This window comes from Sylvia atricapilla, chromosome 4 (genome assembly GCF_009819655.1).
Source record: "Sylvia atricapilla isolate bSylAtr1 chromosome 4, bSylAtr1.pri, whole genome shotgun sequence".
Classification (NCBI taxonomy): domain Eukaryota; kingdom Metazoa; phylum Chordata; class Aves; order Passeriformes; family Sylviidae; genus Sylvia; species Sylvia atricapilla.
This window is the reverse complement of record NC_089143.1, coordinates 40,967,217-40,987,851: the sequence shown is the minus strand read 5'-3', so window position 1 is coordinate 40,987,851 and position 20,635 is coordinate 40,967,217. Positions and strand designations below refer to the sequence as shown.

General features: G+C 34.4%; 1 protein-coding gene across 2 annotated transcripts in view; it reads right to left on the bottom strand.

Annotated features, from left to right (window-relative positions):
• FSTL5 (follistatin like 5) overlaps window positions 1-20,635 on the bottom strand; it is a 305,571-nt gene that overhangs the window by 77,004 nt on the left and 207,932 nt on the right. For both annotated transcript variants that reach the window (XM_066317637.1, XM_066317638.1), the window contains exon 7: window positions 9,009-9,175. In XM_066317637.1, coding sequence (XP_066173734.1) covers window positions 9,009-9,175 — 167 coding nt within the window. The remainder of the gene's footprint in view (window positions 1-9,008; window positions 9,176-20,635) is intronic.

Below are 20,635 nucleotides of genomic sequence, written 5' to 3'. Positions count from 1 at the left end.
TCTTACAAAATCAAAATATTGGCAGTTCAAATGCCAGCACAGCAGCTTCACTTAAGGGCTTGGCCAAGATTGACACACTCAATAATTCTGAAATATTCTTCTTAGAGTCTTTTAAATAAACAGCAAATTCCAGTCACTTGAACTAAGCACTCAGTATGAACTGGCGTACTAAAAATAGATGCTGAATTTACACTAATAAAATATTGAAACCTGAGAGAATTTACATTTAATACTAATCTTGGTTATCTAAGCATCACATACACATTCATTTGCTCAAACCACAATCCATGTCCATCAGTCTAATTCTTTATCACAAGAAGATTTACTGGCAAGATTGATTTCTTGATATCAATGAAAGAAATGACACTTCAAGGTTACTGGCAGCAACCTTTTACTGTAAGCACAGAAACTATTTATGCAGGACAAATTCTTTGGGCTTTGTTTTGGAGTTAGGTTTTCTATTTGTTTTGTTTTCCATCTCTACAGAAATTAATTGGGATACTTTTTAGTATTATCTTTAAATCATATGGCTCTGGTTTCTGGTCAGGTTAACTGTAAGCCTTTGGAAGAACATCCTGATACAAAACAAAACAGGCAAGTAGAAATTTTCTTCCTGAATCAGTACTACATAAATGCCTTTGCACACTTCTGCAGTATTTTGTAAAAAAAAAATATTATTATTGAAAATATATAAATGCCAATTGAGCCAAGTTCCCAATGGGAAATTATGTTCTACCTATCCTAATTTTTTTCTCCTTTCTCCTGGGCTGCTTGTGATGGTGGGCCAGAAGCCAGAGAGAGTTTCTCTCTCTCTCTTTTTTTTTTTTTTTTTTTTTTTAATCTAAGCAATTGCACCTCCCTGTACAATGAAACATACTCCTGGATATCAAAGCGTTTTTATTGCTGGTGATATGGCCCTCCTATTTAATGTACTATGGCAATGATTGGAAAGTCAGGACTGTGAGCCACAGGAGGCCAATATTAACAAAGCATCTTTCTCATGCTCTTAAGGAGTGACCTTTACTGCTAGCTGTAGTATAGTCTGGGCTGCTCTTTCAAGATTTCTTTTCTAAAGTAATAACCTGAAAAGCTCAGTATTCTTTTTGTGTACTATAAACCCCTTTCACATAATTCTTCCGAAAGCTGTGAAAAGCACTGAGTCTACTAGGATAGCAAAACTACTGCAAAATGACCTGGGAAAGTTGGAGAAATAAATATGTAACTAGTAATGAAATGATTCCAAGATGATGATGTTTTTCACCCAGTTGATCGATGTATATAGCAGAAGAAATGAGAAGAGTAACTCTATAACCACACATAAAAATCAAACTGCAATTTTTGATAAACTAATCAGAAATTAATAGCATAAAATTAATTTGCTACTAACAGCAATATTGAATGCAGACATAACCTGTATCTTTATATAGATATACAGAAAAGAACAGAGAAAACAGTAAATCTGAACTGAAAAAAAGGCTTAAGGAAGAAAGATACTATGAGAGTGAAGAAAAGATGCTTAAAAAGTTTTAGAAGTCATATTGTAACATAAAATATAAAACAGCTTTCCACTAGTTTTGAAACACAGGAAGATGGGCAAGAGTGGAAAAACAGTATGATAAAGTTTCCGGTACCTGAAAAAAAAATAAAAAAAAAATAAAGGAATAGGAGTTATTTGAAAATACAAGCCACAAATGTACTTGATAGACACCTGGATGTGCAGCTATCCTGCATCACCTGGATTAGCTTTGGGATGTTCCTGATAGAATATGCTGGTCTAAGGTGCAGGATAGTACTACCATCCATTTGCCCAAATTCTGTATTTCATTATTAATTTTTGGGAAAGACATGGCAGAAAATAAATTCTCCTGAAAAAAAGATGGGAATTGATCAGTAATAGATGTGATTATTATACAGTGGGGGAAAATATAGCTTTGGGAATTAAAATATTTTTTACACCTTCTATAGTTATCACACAACACTAATGGGCCTTGGAAAATATTACATGGCAGGTACATGCCCTCAAGTAATTGAGCCAAGCATCTGTTCCTAGAGCTGAACTTGCAAGAACAAGTGTCAAAAATGGCTTTACAAAATCAGGTGGCATTAGATATGTTATTATTAAAAGAACAAGGGATATGTGGAATGTTAAATCTTAATAAAACTGACTGTTGTATTTCCATTCACAATGTAATATCATCAGTTGAAGAAACACAAGCCAAAATGAAAGAAATCACCAACCAAGTATCAGAGCTTTTCCAATCACTCCAAACCCAAAGCTAGTTTCCTGGCTGATGTCCATATTCTAATCCTTATGACTCATGGGGTAAGGACAATGGCTTTAATGAAAATTGGGTTCGTGATTGCAACTGGAGTTACATTTGTAATGTTAGGATAGCTATTGTACACTATGTAATTGCTTGTGTTGTTTTCCTGCTCTTTCTGTCTTTTCTCCAAACACATCACCCTAATGGACAGCCTGTGAAATGAAAAAAGGTCCCAGGAAGACACTGTTTGAGCCACAGGGAGATGTAAGAGACTTAAAGACCACAACTGCCTCAAATATTGTCAAGGCCACAGAAGTGACTTGCCATAAGGTAAGTCACCACCATATGAACTTGAGATAAGCACAGAAGACAGGAATTTGCAACAGGAAGGTGCTTATTCCAGGCCTAGAGGAACTGAAGCTTGGTTAACACATCCTGGTTAAAGCATCCAGACAAAAATTCCCACTATGGCAAACTATGGGAAAGTAAACAACTTACACATGCTGCCCTAAGTTATGGGAAGATATGTGCCCACCCATGGATATCCACAAATTGGACTGTATAAAAGTGGCAGAATGACTACCAAGAAGACCAGGGTGAAGAAGGACCAATGGGACTCTTCTGGATCCACAGTGTGGTGATTATTTTTGTCTTGATCTCTCTCTCCTTCACTCCCACCCTGCTCTTTCCTATTTCTTTCTATCTCTGAATGGTACCTCATATTTACTATTAAATAAATTCTATACTACTGATTTTAGCACATGGTCTCGTTTGTACCTAAATTCAGGCACCATTCAACAATCAGATACTAACAAGCGGAGTAGAAAAGAACAAAACAAAACTGGTATTCAATTCATAAAATACAAACGAAAAATTAATAATGTATCTTACTTAAAAAATATATAACAGATAAAGGGCAATTCAATACAGATAAAAATAGAAACATGCTGACTTTGATGAGTCACTGTAAATCAAATCAAACCACCTTATCAGAAAAATCAGTAGAAAATATTTGAGAGAGATGCAACATGTTTAAGCATACATACTAAGCATAATGTACAAGTAAAATCTGCAACTAGGCTTTTAAAGTGAACTTCATATACAATGAAGTTACACATATACAACTTCATATATATATATCATGGTTGTAAAACATGAATTACCACACAGAAGATCACACACTGAAATTGCTGCAATTTACTAATTAAAGGTCAAAATAAGCTGATTCTCTATTGAACTCCCAGCTTTTTGCCTACGGCACTCTATTTGTTCATTGTTGGACAATGAGTTACTGTCTCCCAAATAGGACGAGGTTAGGAGCATCACCTCTGAAAGGAAGTAGGTTCTGAGGCTCCCTTCATGTAGGACCACTACACTTGCCCTCACACAAGCAATAACATGGCCCATGGCAACATCTCAGGGAGGAGGAAAAACTTCTCAGGAATAAAACAAGAGCATTCAGAGCTTGCTGCAGCAAATCAGAAAGTAAGTGCATTGACTGAAAGCAAGTATTCCCTCTTTTAGGACATTAGAGTACAAAGAAAAGTATGTGAACTGTGAATATCTTTTTGTCAAGGTTTAGGAATGGTATTCCCTAATGTTCCTGCTGAAACCATGTGGAATTCGATCATGTCCCCTACCCCAGCAACAGGCTGGAGGGGAGAATTGGAGGAACAAGAGGGAAAGATCATGAGTTAAGAACTACCTACTGGAAATAGCAATGAAATAAGACAACAAAGAGTAACAGCAACAATACTAATGACAGATTATACAAGAAGAAAAGAAGTGAACAACTCATACATGATTGCTCACCCGCCCCCACAGAAAGCCTCCAAAACACCTGACTGCTCCCTTTTCCATGCATGTGGAAAGGAGACCTATCCCATTCCCAAAAGATGATGTGAGGTGGTAGAGTATTGTCTGGGTCCTAGACATGCTCCCTCCTGCCGACTGCAAGAAATCAACATGTCTAGCCATAACTAGGACACTATGTGATTTTGACTATTAATTTTCATTTTCTTTAAATTTAAGTCCTCTAGCTTATATCCTAACTTTTTGACAAAAAATTTTTTACTTTCGAGAGTTGCTTTATGTGATTTGGGATAAAGATTGAAGACTATTTCCCTGAATATTTTATGGTTCACCTGGAATTCTGCCAGAAGTACAAACACACATGCACACACACACAGACATTTTCCTCAGACAGGGCATTCATATTTCCAATCATTGTATTAAAGTCATAACTGTGTTGTAATAAGAACAAATCAAAAATGCATAAAGAGAAGCTTGTATGTAGGTCCATACCACCCCATGGGACAAAACAATGTGGAAAAGAATAATTCATGAGTCTCTCCTGAGATTTTTCCTCAGAATAATGAAAGAGAGAACAGAGAATAAGAAGCTGGAAGATAAAGAAGAGGTCAGATAACTGGAGTCCTTTCTAGGAAAGGTGCTTAATGTTTAGAACAATCTGGAAGTCTTTCTGTCATTGGTTTCTATCAGAACTGTACAGAATGGAAGGTATCATGCTCTTTAGAAAATGTTAGCTTTTACTGGCAGTCTCCCTTACAGTCTTTTGGGTTGAGTTTTTTCTTGGTGGATGAAGGGCAAATATATCATGAAGAAAATGCCAACTGCCACTGAAAGAGGGTCAGCTTTAACGCGCAAATTAATTTTAACATGACAAACAAATGAAAGTTTTGAGAAAAAGGTAATCTATACATAACTTCAAAAACCCCAAAATAGAAATATTACATGCTTCCAATGAAGGCAGCCTAAGAAAGATATTATGAGCTTTTAATGAAAGGAAAAAGTTAAACTACACCATTTTGAAAAGTTACTGTTAAACTTGGCATGTGAGCAAACAAACCATCTCAGCAGATTTTCAATAAATGTAAGAAAAAGGGGCAAGATCTTATAAGAAAAGTATGATTGCTCACATGCATAGGAAAGAACCTGAAGGCAAAGCTGGAATAAAATATCAGAAAAACAATAAAGTAAAATAAGTTACAATGACTTAAAAAAGTGAATGAATTAACACTAAAAAAAGTAATACATATTGCATTTGGGAAATACATCTGCTGTTTTTCATATATGGGGATTATTATCTTTAATGAATAGTAGATAAAAAACAAGAGGAAAGTGGAAAGGCAAATATTAAATTTAAGATGCAGGATAACACCAAGGAAAAAAAAAGCTTTTCTATATGTGTACTGAAATATCATCAAAATGTCCTGTGATAACAGTTCTGTAGTGAGTCACAGCACAATTATATTACAATTCAGGCAAAGTTTGTAGAGGCATATAATTTTTCATAATTTCACTCAGATGGGTGCTAATTATCCCTGCCTCCCATCAGTTTCAGTAAGAGAAGGATTAGCAGCAAGATCCAGTACTTCTACAAATAGTAGTTATAAGTAGCATAAGAAGAGTCAAGGAGTACTAAGGACTTTTAAAATTATCAACTGGATATTATCAGTAATGCTATTAACACAAACATCAAAGAACATTTTAAAATGAATTTTTTAAATATTTTAAATAATTTTTAAAATATTTTAAATATTTTAATACAAATTTCTATTATCATCCTCTGAAAGTCAAACACTATTTCTTAATATGTCTTTAAAATGTCCGAGAATATACAAGACATTAGTCATTATCAAGACTCCTTTTTAGCTACTCCACAGCTGAGAGCATTTGAGATATATCTGTACACTTTCAGTAGAAGAATATAATACTGAAAAAAAATAAAAATTGAACTATCAATTTCAGTTTAGACCTAGATTCCTTTCCTTCTTGTTGCATTTCTCCATTTGACAAAATACTAGGATATGATCTTGTTCTGATTTTGTCCCACCTGAAAGCAAATAACTTAATTCATATTGAGAATGGGATAGTGCAAAGGTTTAATTTCTAAATGTGAGCATTTTCTATGATTTACAAAATCACTCTGTCCCTACTGGTTAGTCTGACTGGTTTCCTGTATATGTGTTGACTTCCAGTAATGTTGATCTTTGATCCATTTTACAGAAAAAACCCCAAACCCCTAACTATCTTCCAAGGTCAGTGTTTGCCTTGTCATTTTCAGAAAATTTACTGGTCTTTACACAACATTATTAGTCTTGCAATGCATAGATGTGATTCTTGTATAACTAAGTAAATTTAAAATTCTACAAGTTAGGCAAACATCATTACAGTTTATAATATAGCCATAGTAAAACTTAAGAGTACACTGCCTCTGGGGACATCTTATATTATACAAGGAGTATAGACTCTAGAAATAAATAGAGAGATCAAATCTGGAAAACAGTGAAAAGTAAAATAAATTTTGAAGAAAAGAAGGACTGGGGATGAATCTAACTTAATGTCTTTCTCTCTGTTCTTTTGTTGTTTCTTCTTTTAATCCAGACACCATTAATTCTTTCTTCCTCCCTATTTTACTTTATCTGGAAAGACAGATTAATATTCCACATATATGCATTTGAGCTCTATTAATTTTAGTGCCTCACTTTGTGGATATTAATCTGACCTTCTCCTTCTGTATTTGAATCATATCTAAACTTTTAATATTAAGGGACTAAACTATAGCATAATTTTTACTTATGAGCAATGAGGTTCCTGTGGGTCCACTTCTCAGATTTTTCTAGGTCCCCCTGAGTGGCATCCCATCTTTCAGATGTAACAAATTCAACTTCATGTCACCTGCAAACTTGTCAAGGGTGTCTCAATGCCACTGTGCATGTAATTGATAAAGATGTTGAAGAGCACTAGGCCAAAGACAGATCCCTGAGGGACACCTCTTGTCACTGGCTTCCACTTAGACACAATGACACGGAGTTGTTGACCGTAAGTTCTGGCTCCATCCATCCATCCAGATGTTGTATGGAACCATATTGAAGACCTTGCAGAAGTCGATAGGTTACATCTGTTGGTCAGTTGCTGGTCCTGTCTTGTCAACCACTGCCGTCACTGGATCATAAAAAGTCCCTAGACTGGTCAGGCAATTGGTCAAGTCTTTCAAGGCAAACCTGCTCCTATGCAGATGGTTTGGATTTCTGCTTCACCAAGGAGTACCTTCTGCTCTTCCAGCTTTAGACTTACCTCTGCTGTTTCTTGCTCTTTTTTGTTCTGTAATCTCTCTCTCTCCCCCTGGTTTTTTTATGCCCTTTTTTGAATGTTCCTTCAGAGGTGCCATGGGTGTGTCTGAGCAACTGCCCTGCTGATGGTGCCTTGGGACTGGCTGCATACAGCATGTGACACTCCCTGTGCTTTTTCCCTGAGGCCACACCTGTGGCCCCTGCTGCCAATTCCTGGGTGCATGCACCTAGCACAAGAACTTTCTCTGCTTGTTTTGGCTTTTATTTGGCTTTTTTCTTACCCAAAACGTAAGTATCCAGCATAGAAATCACTTGCTCTTTTCATCTCTGCAAAAAAAGCCAACTGAACCTTTCAGTCTGAAGCTGAGCTGTTAGCTTCATCATTTCCATTCATAGTTTCCCTTTTATTTCTGTGTGTACAGATGCATTTTCCTTTTTCTATCAACAGCTCATGCCGACTATTACACTTAGAATTGATTAGTAAGAACTCCAAATAATGGTTTTGAACATCATGAATATAACATCAAGAAAGGTGACAAATGTTGCAGACAGGATCTTGTGGACATGGGCAAGACACTTTTCAATGTAAGTCACATGATTTATATCAAACTAACAAAAGCAATTATTATTTAACAGCTGACTTTTCAGATTATGTTGGGTTTATCCTAAGCCTGTCAAGGGACTTAAAACCATCACTCAAGCAAAATGAGCTTTTGAGCTTTGAAACTGTCCTTTATTTTACAAAGCACCACTGTGAGGAAGCTCAGTTTACTATCAGAACTAACAAAACCAGAAATATAAGAGAGATAATGAGTGGGAACAATTTCCACCTTAAAAACAGACAAACTAGACATTTGATTGAACCAATGTTCCACACACATAACAGTTCAGATGACTTCAGACTTACTTGGGCTAGACAGACAGCACAACTCCCAAAGTAATAATCTGTCCACATTTAGAACTTTGCTAATATAAAATGGCCAAAACAAAGAAAGCATACCCAGAAGCATATGAAATAGAAAAGAAAGCCTATTTTTAGTCTCGCAAGAGGATGTAATTCTAATACTCGTTTCCTGTTTTCCTCTGTACTTTTAGGTCATGGCAATGTTAGGTGGCAAATGCCTTCTTGAGAAAAAAGATTTATAAATTATACTAATATTCCATTTTTCATCCTTTGAGAGGTACCATATACACTGCTGAGTATTTGGAGGAATGGACAAAACAACAAATTTTATTTTGAAATATTTATTTTGGGAAAAAATATATTTTCATTGAACTATTATAAAGAAGACTACTATTATGATCCAGACATGAAAATATTCATGTCACAGATTTCTCTTTTCCTCTAAATATGTGAAGACTATACAATCTTGAATGTATAATGCTGACTGCAGACCAGTATTTTGGGCTGCAGTTTAACCCTCATGTTCTTTTATTGCTATTTTTTTAAAAAATGATTGGTCTGTGAAACATACTTTTTCAATATTTAACAGGAGTTCAAATACACAGCAAGTAAAAACCGAAGTTTGCTGCATTTCCACTTCTTTTCTTTGAAACATCAGGAATATGTAGCTTGTTGTGCATCTATTTCTATTATTTATGAGAGGTTTTGCTAAGAAGGTGTTAAATAGAACTTTCTGTTACTTACACTGATATCTTCCAAATCTAAGCTGTTCAGAATGACATTGTTCCTCTTCCAGATGATGGGAGGTCTCAGGGTTCCCTGGATGGCACAACTTAAGACACAACTCTGTCCTACTGTTGCTGCAGTGGTGCTTATTTTTTGATCTTCAGGCAGATTCAGCTGAACTACATCTGCAAAAAAAAGTATTGCTTGTAAGATCAATGAGCAGGCAGATTCATGAGCTTAATGTGCATGAACTTTTTGTATACTGGTAATTTAATAATTTTAACTGGAACAAAAGTAAAAAGAACTTCCAAAAACTCCAGTAAGTTCAGCGTATTTCATACAAAGGTCAGCGTGACATTTCAATTAAATTGACTGACAAGTATCAGCCTGTAAGAAGTAGCATTTAACATGAAAGCGAATTCCAGAGGTAAGACTGCAATACACATGACTGCATATCCAAAGTCAGACATTGGAAGTCATCTGACAGCCAAGGAACTAGTCAGAACATTTATTCTATATTTTCAGGCTAATTGGTTATTCATCATTAGTCAATGTTTAAAAAATACTTTTAAAATTCAGACATATATGATAGGAGTGATCATTTCTCTGTTCATCTACGTAATAAATAGCTCCAATATATGTCCAAGAACTCATTTGGACACTTGCATAAAGAAGGATCATCAAACTGATGAAACTGATGACACTTCATATACTTCCCTCTTGTGTAATTGCCTTAATTTACAGGCTGATCAGCTGAGAGTTAGATATCCACTTATGGTGAGCCTCAGTAAACATAACCTATTAAAATTCTATATCTGTAATAATTTTTTCATATTAGACAAAAGAACTATATAGGAACTGAAGATCATCCAAATAAAGTTTTTCCACTCAGCTGCTAAAGCACAAAAAATATCCGTGTTTATCTTTCCTTCTTCAAGTAACCTATAAAAGGCACCATGTGTCTATTTTCTTTTAATTACAAAAATAATTTCATATAAGAGTGACATTGACTCATTCATTATAGGAGAGAAGGAATTTATAAGGAAGCAAACGATAGGTTCATTTCAGCCTCATAAAAGCAATACTTTGTAAATAACACTTCCCCCCCACCCTCTTACCACCCCCCCCCCAAGTGCAAGCATTAGAAAAGCATGAAAGTAAGCTTAGCTGTTCAATAATTAAAGTGAATCCTTTAAAAATGTGATTAAAAAGAATAATTTTGTACTTGGCTCCAAAGAGAGGCCCCCTGATTCTTTCCCTCTTTCAGAAGAAATGCACTCTGTGACTCAAAGTGCGAGTGATATTGTCCACCAGACAAGGCCAAATGAGACTGACCTTTTTAACTGGATGCATGACCTGACAAAATGCCTTACACAAAGGAAAAGAAACATACCAATTAAATTGACACTTCTGCTGTTCACTGTACTTTTTAAAACTTACAGCTTCCTCAGAAGCACTTCAGCTTCTACTGTACAGAAGACACCATCATGCAGACTTACTGAGACATAACTGCATGGCTACTGAATGATTCAAAATTTCTGGTAGTCAACTAACAGTACACATATTTTATTTCTTTACTGAGATCATTATGCAAAGATCTCAAAAGTGAGATAAATATTCTGATATTTTATTTATAAATTTATACTATTTGTATATTTCAAAGGCATTATTCAATTTAGGAAAGGCATGAAGGAGGGATCATGAAATCAGTTGGTGTTATAGGGCTGTCTATGAAAACTGCTAACCTTCACATGATAAACTGACACAGGCAATTAAAATTCTACAAGATTGAAAAGTCTTTTTTTAATTAATTTCAGTATTACTAAGTATTACTATGGATGCCTACATAAACAAGGCCAGTCACTGTTACAGATACTTATAATTCTTCATTAGAGGATGACACTAGGAAAGAGAGCATCTATCAAATATAAAGCTTAACATTTCCAACATGAGCAAAGAGGATATTCTGAAATCAAAACTGAGAGGCTGTCCTTTTGCTGATACCAAGAGTTAAAATGTCTTTTTTTTTTACCCTATCCTGGTTTTAATAGTAACGATAACCTTATCATAAATAATAATTAAAATAATGATGATAATAAAAAAAAACAACAATAATAATAACATAGGATGATAACACTAATTTTGCCACAGAAAACTCTCAAAGAATTTCTGAAAAAATTCTCAGTCTTCAATATAATATATTGACATGCCATTTGCAATTTTTATCTCATGACTATATTGTAAAAGGGCCAAATGCAGAATTTAAAAAAATGAAGAAACAGTTGTTCTATGTAGTACTAATCAATGGACTGCTGTTCCATATTTTTTAAAAGTTGTGAAAAACCCCCTATTTTAATAAATGCATTAGAACCACTGCTTTCCTGTAAAACACTGAACATTTATGTAAAAACCTTCATACACTATACAATTATGTATATTTATATTATTATTTAATAGGAAAAAAAGGCATATAAGTTACATTATAGGTTTTCTTATTTTCTTGAGAGAAAACTATTGCACATATTTCCTTCTTATTGGGAGTTACCCAATACGCCCCAAGCTTACCACCCAACCCAAAAAGCCCTAAGCTTAGAGGGCAGCACTTGGTGCAGAATCTTGGGCAAGCAACTCCCTGAAATTCCTGTCCATTAACTGCAACCACAGTGAAAGAGGCAAAACATTTCTGGGGGTGGAAGGTGCGTGGTGTGGGCAAAAAGCTGTCAGGTGCACAGAGCAGTGCTTGTCTCACAGTCCAGGCACTATGATATTCCCTTGGAAATATAAAACTTAAGCCCAGGAATTAAATGATGCATTTTCCATCACTTCTTTTCTCCTTGGAAGAAGAAAACCTGGATCTGAGAGCAAATACTTTTTTGAAGCTGTGTCACGAAAGATATTCCTGACTAGGATGGTTCCTGGCTTTCCCCACCAGGTTGCCTTTGTAGATCAGTAACAACTGTTTGAAGTTTAGGCACACACATTTTGTTTATTTAATGTTAAATGAAAAAGCAGAGTAAAGGTTTACAAAAATTGGAAGTGAAATTAATTCTGTTTACTGAAACCAACACCACACAAAAAAAGTAAATATTGGTGGGTATTTATGGCTACAGAGCAGTAATATTTTAAGTAGCCAGTAGAGACTATGTTTTATAGCTTGCTATTTTTGGAAATGTGGATCCTCTACTATGGTGTACCATATTAATGAGTTTGTTTGTAACTCCTCCAAATGCAATATCAATCTGACACGCATCCCTGCTTCTTAATTATACAAGCTACCGGATACACTCTTTCAGATAAAGGGAAGAAACGCAAACAAAAAAGCCCAAACCAAAACAGCCCAAACATATAAATAAGAGATAGAAGTATAGTTAGGAGATGAAAACAGACAACTGTGTAAAAATATCTGGTTGGAAATAAAAGAAAGCTATTATAAAATAGGACAAAAGGAGTGAAAGCAAAATAAATATTAACTATTGGAAAGACATTAACCATTAACTATTGGGAAGAATTTTAACACTTTGACCAGGGAAAAGGAAAAACTTACTGAAGAGGCTCTAAAATATCAAAGATTTTAAACAATAAAGCAAAATCAAAGACAACTAACCAACCCCAAACAAGTAAACCAAATCAAAACTAATAATTTAAATATGAGACATTCCTACAGTGGTTGAGACATGGTTGAAAGGGTTTGATAAATTCCCTGGCTGCTGAAGCCTTTCTGCAAACTCCCCTACCCTTTATCCTGCTTTATGGTCCTGAGCCAAGTCCTTCTGGCTCCACCCATCTTGTGTTTGCTACTGAAGTTATTACTCTATTTGATCCAGTTCGAATTTATCAGTCTTTAAAACACATGAAAGAAAACTCTACACAATATTTAGGATTAATGAAGTGGAATATACCAACTAATCCATATCTTCTCCTGAAAGATTTTGGTCAATATGCCTGTACTATGCAATTGCCATTTTCACCCAGATCTCATCTGGTTCCTCACAGTTGCCCTGTAAATGATGGGTCCACACAATTTTCTTATACTCTGCTCTTTCCAGTAGATTACTTCTCAGCCTAAAGTACAATTTTTACTCTTAACCAAGTATACGAACTTGTATTCCTAACATTTATTTTCACATCACTTTTACTGTGCCAGGCTTTAAGGTTATCCAATTCCAATCTTTAAAAAAGTTTGCTTCCCAGGTGGTCTTTAGAGAGCGTCAATAATAACTCCTTCTCAAACTGGTATTTTCCTGTTTCATTAAACCCATACCATCTCCCTTTCATCCAGGTCGTTATTCATTTTATCACTACTAACTCTCACGATTTTAGCTGACTAAACACATTCTAATACGTAAACATCCCATGTGCTTTACTGAAAATTACGAAAGCACTTTTTTTCTCTCATTGCTTCTCTTGATCTAGTGTCTATGCTATATTCCTACTTTTGGCTCTCCTTCAGTTAAATTAGATAAAATTATGAATAATTTTTCTATTATAATTTTCTAAGTACTTTCTAATATAAATATATTTGTGATATCATTCAAAAATATCGTCAGAACTTACTGAAATCAAATGCAAAACGACATCACTCCAACTGAATCAAGAAATACTGCAAATAATGATCAGTTAGATTAGAATGTAAGTGCTTGAATTTTCTGTTCGACCAAAATGTAGTAACTAAAACTGAGAAAGGCAGGAAAAAGGAAATTTCAAAGCTGGACATGTTGCAAAAATATTTAACAGCAATACAGACAAACAAATAATGGAACCTTACTTTAAGCACTGTTGTTTTCAAGAGTCAAACATCTTAGGTTGTCATTCTTAGTATGAAATAAGTTTTATCAATATTCTTGTAAGTCAACAGATAAAATTATATCATTGTACTTTTAAAAGAGAGTGGGGCAGTAGGGCTTTGTTAGGAAAAAAAAACCAAACATAGTCACAGCTGTACAGCGCTTTGACCAACTACTGTCTTTTCTTAATCCTAAGTACATTGAGTTGATGTACATAACACGGAAGAGTTTGATGGTCTAAATGTAGCACATTTAGGGAAAGAGTTGTTATACTTCGATTTGAGTTTTCTGAAGAATAAAAGCAGGGCTATTTCAGTTCTTTCCCTATACAAAAAAAAATTCCAATCTCCAATTCCTTTGATCACCCAAATGGCCTGTAGGGAACTGTACACAATCACAAAAAAGTCATTTGTGTTCTTAGAATACCAAGTCAGGCTACTAGGAAGAGAAACACTGAGGTATACGAAATTTATTAAGGCTAAGTAGTTCCTCACTGTCTCTTAGAATGAGTAAAAAAACCCCACAATATCACTCTGAATAAAAGGTTTTAGAAGCTAAAAAGTATAAGACGTTACATTTTCATAATTGATTATGTTCTTAAAGAGAAGAAGGGAGGAAGTTCTTACTCAACTGTAGACTGCCTTGGTTAATTTAATACCATTAACAAATGTGCAATTTAAACATTCTCATTTGCTTCCATAAGTTCTGTGTATTTATTCAAAGCAGCCACAAAACTCTTCTAAGTCTAAACTAATGAACATTATGCCAAATGGTACACACTATTTAAAATTAAGACCACATCATTTATTTTGCTTGCCTATTTCAAATCTAATTTAAAATAAAACAGCTTTTAAAACCAAGCAAAAAGCATTTTGTCTGTGAACTACAGTAAGCTCTGTACTTATGTATAACATTATTGGGTGGCTTGAATTAGCTGAAATGCAGCTAGGTAATGTGCCTTTTACTCTTCTGGCATGGATCCCACTTTCCTTAAAGTGACATAACAAAAGCTTTTTCATCAGTGTCATTTTGCTATTCTTTTAGAGCAATTTTAAAAGCAGCACACATCACCATTAGCATGACTAATTTTGTCATTATCCGCTGTATATTCTGCTTTGAACTTGTTGTAAACATATTATTCACATGCTTAGTAGAATGCTTCAGTATGAAAAGTAACAGAACATGGTTCATGAGTGCCTGTTCTCTCAGATCTTATGCCAGCAAATAAATCTTTCTGTCCCCAAAATTTATTTAAAAGCACACACCCACATGCCAAAAAAACCCCACAGAAAACCAAAAGCCAAGAAACTTTAAAACAAATAAACAGGCATAAACAACTTTTCCATGGCTCCTTAATGTTTAGCTGCAGAGCTTGCATTAAAATTCAGGGAATTGTTGCAAAAAGCTGAAAGCTCTTAATGTTATAATTATGACATTCATCTTTTGTCTTTGCTGACAGGAGACTTGAAAAACATTTTCTGTTGAAAATACAATATTGTAATAGCTCCTGTTTTTAGAAAGCCCTGTAGAAACCAACTCCATGAAAAAATTATCAGAAAACATGAAAGAAAGTACAATAATTTCTGCACTTATTTATAGTATTTGCCAATGAAATTAATAGACAGGGATTGGTATGTCATTCCTAGGAAACATTTATTTTATTGGAGAACTTAAAGCTTCTCTGAAAAACAAATGTGAACCCCAAGGTTTCTGTTTCCTCTCACAAGAATAGAGTATATTTTATAAAAATATCTAGAAACATTGAGTGCTTCCTGTTTTAAAAGTATGAAGGATAAAGTGGACTATATCTGCTGACATCTTGCTTCAGTGATTTAGCATCAAATTCTTTAATTACTGAAACAGCTTTCTTCATTTTTAGGACCAAAAATGAGTAGATAAGCAGATATCTTTCAATAAAATTCTTAGAAATAGTTTGAAACAAATAAAATCACTAAATAAATTATATATTATTATATTTATGAGAAGTTCATTGATGTGTGTACTCACAAAGTGCTTACTATTGAAGCAAAGTCTATGTTATTTAAGGGTTGTTTGAAGAAGAAGAATGACTGTAAACTGTGACTGTAAGAAGTAGCTGAAGGACTTTTGGATTAATGGGCTGCAAGTTCATTTGTCAAGAGAGAAACAGAGAAATGATGATAAGCAATTTTATCAACTTTGTCCCCTCCAGCAGAGAAAAATTCAAATCAATGATTAGGAAGTCTCTGGAAAGCAACCAAAAGCAAATAAAACCCTCAATAATTTTGCTCCATGATTTGTAGACATGAACATGCAGCTCTATGTCTTCTGCAAGGTAGATAAAAGCCCAGAGGAAAAACAAGAGTGATCAAGGCATGGAGCAGTTTAAATATACATTCAAAAAATTAGAAAGGTTTGAGTTTTTATTTAAAAAAAACTAACAATGCAGAGAGTTTTGAAAGAAGTCTGCAAAATCATGGTTGTCATGGAAATGCAGGATAAGCTTATTGATGGCTTATTGTTTCTTTTAACACTGGAAAGTCATCAAAATAAGTAAGAGGCCAGATTCAAAATGAAGGACAATAGTTTGAAGTGATATATCTGAAAAAAAAAAAAATCTTTTCCAAAGGTTATTATAGATTCCAGAAGCTTTCATGTGCAGATCATGCAAACCCTTCGGACAAATTATAATGATATTATTCTTACACTTTTCTAAACATCAGCTCAGGTTTATGGTTGAAAGAAAGCATGGGACTGGTTGGACCTGGGACCAATGCAGTTGTTTTTATAGTGTTAAGGCACGTTTCTTAATTTTACATGGAAATCACCCAGGAAATGGGATTTCTAAGTTTTCTTTACAGAAAAAAAGCAGTATGAATGTAAGTTCATTTAGTAAATTAATCGAACATAATTCTAGGTATTTAAACATTTTTAATGAAACAAGTAAATCAACAGCAATGCAGTTGAATTAATAATCACTGTATATTACCTCTTGAGAATAATTTTGCCCCTCTGATATTTTTAATTTATTTTAATAGGATTTCTTCTGAATATCTTTGCTCACACATTACATTTTAACTTTTAAAAAATATTAAAAACAGCAATCATTAGAATCAGCAATTATCACTTTTTGTTAATTTCAAATTCACGAATTGATTAGACTAAAAACAACATTTCCAAGCTTATTATACATGTGTTTTAAATTTAATTCTTACTTTAATTAATTTTACTTCCTAGGTCTGTTGACTCAAACTCTTCCTCAGGATCCTGTGTTTCACATAAATGTGCACAAAATCCATATGTATTAGTTCTTTCCTTATATTCTTGTACTTGTACTCCAGGAATACTGAGCATGTCTTGAAAAGCATCACTACTACATTTGTTAAGGATATTTACAACAGTGCAAATGAAGGGTCTACCCTACAGACTGTGTTGTTCTGAGAACCCTGTAAAGTTGAATTTAACTGTTAGGAGAACTTTTGCAGCCTAAGGGAAACCCAGGTCAAGAAAAGTCAACTCCTAATCTCTACAGCTTCAATGTCTTCTGTTGCAAAGGAAATCAGATATTTACTCCAATCATGTCAACAGCTTGTTTCTCACAAGCTATTTATCAGGAATAAGCAAAACAATCCAAACTTTGCATATCCTGATTCACAGACAACTTCTTTCTCCTCATGAAGAAGAATGGAATTCCAGCTTTTATGCATTTAAGTCTTTTGAAGAGACAGTAAACAAAGGAGCAAACAATAAGTTTCTCTCCCTCCCGTCTCCAGTATCATGACAGCAGATGGCAACTGTCTGCCCAACCTTAATGTATCCTCTCAGTACGTTCTGTAACTGATTTCATGCACCATTCAGGGCATCCTAAGGGAAATTTCAAAGTTATTGAGATGGGTGATATGTGATATGATTTGATGCATGTTACTGGAATTCCTGATCTGAAAGGAGATATGGTATCCTGGGTTTATGTGTATATATAAAGTTGCAATTTTTATAGATTCGATATTCCAAGTAGCCAACAAGCTATTTCTAGCCTATAAAGTTGCTGCAAAGGTTAATTATAAATTATGTCTAGAAAAGAATCTCTAAGTAAAGGAAATAATAATTTTTGGATAACCTATTCACATTTTTAGACTTAGATCCCATTTTAAAGGCTACACTCAAGATTAGCAAGATGCAGGTAAAACATTTTTACATAAAAATATTTCCAAAATAACAAAAACCCTAACAGCCCAGAAAACATTAGAAGGTCTCCAAATAAAATCATACATTTCTGTTTAAGAAAATATGGCAAATTACCTATTCCAGTCATATCTGCCTTGATATGTGATATCACACCCACAGCAATGATCATTTGTATGGACACCCATGATTAATAACTGTGCATACACAGCATTTCAACGTTTTCTGATACATTTTCTTAAATGCAGTTGCTCTTGCAGCAATTGTTACTTTCAAAAAAAAAAATCTGTGAAAAATGTGTGGTTTTTTTATTTTAAGGTAAGTGGAGAGTATGTGCTAAAATGACCTGTGCAAAAATAAAGCAGAAACAAAAATCTAGCAAATCATAGAGCACTATTAGCCTGTGTACTTGAAATTATATATAGATGTAGAATTTTAAAAAACCTCACGGACTTGCAATAAATTTTCTCATTTACTGTTCAACACTTAACAGTTCACACTTATATTCCTTATAAATTCAACAGAGAATATGTGTCTTTGTTCAGAATAGAGAGAATAGGATGACTCCCCACAACAACACTGACATTGTCACTAGAAAATACTGCCTGTGCTTGAGTTTTAGATATTTTCTTTCAAAACAAACAAACAAAAAATTCTTGCTGTGCTAGTGTATCTTTAATAACAACCATCGCAGAATTGGACTGTGTCAGTTTTTTAAAAAATAACAGAAGAAAGGAACATTGCAACATTGATGTTATTATATGGTATTGATGCAACATGGATGTTAAATTTAGTCTCAGCACTGTTTTGTGGCATTTCAGTGCTTAATTTTCGGAAGTTAGTGCTTTTAGATGCACAAAGCTGAACTTCAAATCTTGCAAAATTGGTGTCCTAAGTCTTTGTGATATTGGTGAGAAAGGTATTTAAGAGGTTTAAAAGATTAAAAAAAATACAGAAGCAAAGGGGAAAAGGCAAATAAAGTTATACTAATTGAAAACATTTTAAAGTTACTTAGCCTGAATGAAATTTTCTATTTCATTACTGACATGATTGATCCTGTTTCTTCTTGAGGATGAGCATTGTTCATTTCTGCCAAATGTAATGCAACGCTTCCAAAATACCTCTCTAGTTTTGCTGATAACATCACATCAGCACCAACTTATGCACATCACCAAGTTGCTGAAAAGCTTCAATTTGATACTTCTGTGCATGCTGTCAGTTTCTGTGCATTTCACCAACTCCTCTGGGACATATTTCTGTGCACTAGAAATTATCTACACTAAAAATACATATTTTAAAACATATTTTAACAATTCTTCTTGTAGAATCTGGAAATGATCACTACTATAGTGACTGATCAGACAGAAAAAAATAAAGATATGACTGCTTTCTATAGTAAATGTATTCATTAAACTTTAAACTCTACGCTGGTTATGTCACTGATCTTGCATCATGGGCATATACGTTAATGCACAGATATCACTGTTCAAATTAGGATTATATTTAGTTAGTAAGTGAGAAAATGTTCACGAAAAGGTCTTGTTCTTTTCCTTATTTTCTTGCTTATGCTCCTTCAGTTAAGTAGCAGTCTGACTTAGTTTCAAAAAAAAAATTATACATACCATTGCAGTTATTCATTTGAGTTTTGAGTTATTTATAAATTTAGTAGCTTATTTTTCAGTTTTGAAATGATGTAGACGGAAACAAGTACTATGAAGAGATCATTCTGCTGAAGAGAATACTGAATGTTCCTCTGATGTACCAGAATCTCTAATGAGTGGCAACAAAAACTTCACAGAACAGCGAGGAAGAAATGCAATGAGGCCAGATCAAGCTAGAGATTTCCAAAACTGGGATGTGCTTGCAGCTGTGAGCAGCCTAAGCAAGGCCTCTAAATAGCCCAGCCAAAGTGTAATTCATCAAGGTGGATAAAACTCTTAAAATCAGAATACTTTTCCCCATGGAAATGTTTAAAAAATACTTATCATTTCATGCCATCTGTTCCATTCAAAAGTCAAAAAGATTACTTTTTAATAATAGCCTCAAAAAACATCTCTCTTCAGGTAGAAAAAAAAAGAAGGAATATACAAAAATGATTCTTCAGAGAAAGAAAACCAAGAGGCTGACAGCCAATGACCTCAGTGTTTATCTGCAAATCAATAATCACACCTATTTATTTATGTACATAACCTCACAAGAGATTGTTATATGTAAAATCAGTATTTTGGCAGCTTCTCTGATTTACTTCAATTTAAAAACTGTTAATAAATCTTGGCTTTTTCTTATAGCTCGTTTTCCAGCTACACAGAACCCCAGATGCATTTATTATCTTCTTATTCTCATATTTTATTTTTCCCAAGTCCTGCTTCTGCTTTTGTTTCTCTGCCTTACTATTGATGTCCACTGAGCCTGTTAGTTCTTCTTGTCCCTTCTTAAATATGTTCAGATATACTATTTATGTAATAGCTCTAGATACTGAAGTGAGCATCAGCTGGCTTTTCTTACATCTGGAACTGACTTGGCTTCATCACTGGGTGAGGGAGGGGAGGAGGGTTAATGGTGATGACTACCCTGTGCTTGGCAGCATGACTTACTGTGCTATCCCATTAGTGTTTGCAGGTGTGCACCCTCACCACTTCCTGCCTGAGTTCTGGGAAAGATGTGACTGTTCCCACATGCACCTCTCCTCCTGTATGGCAA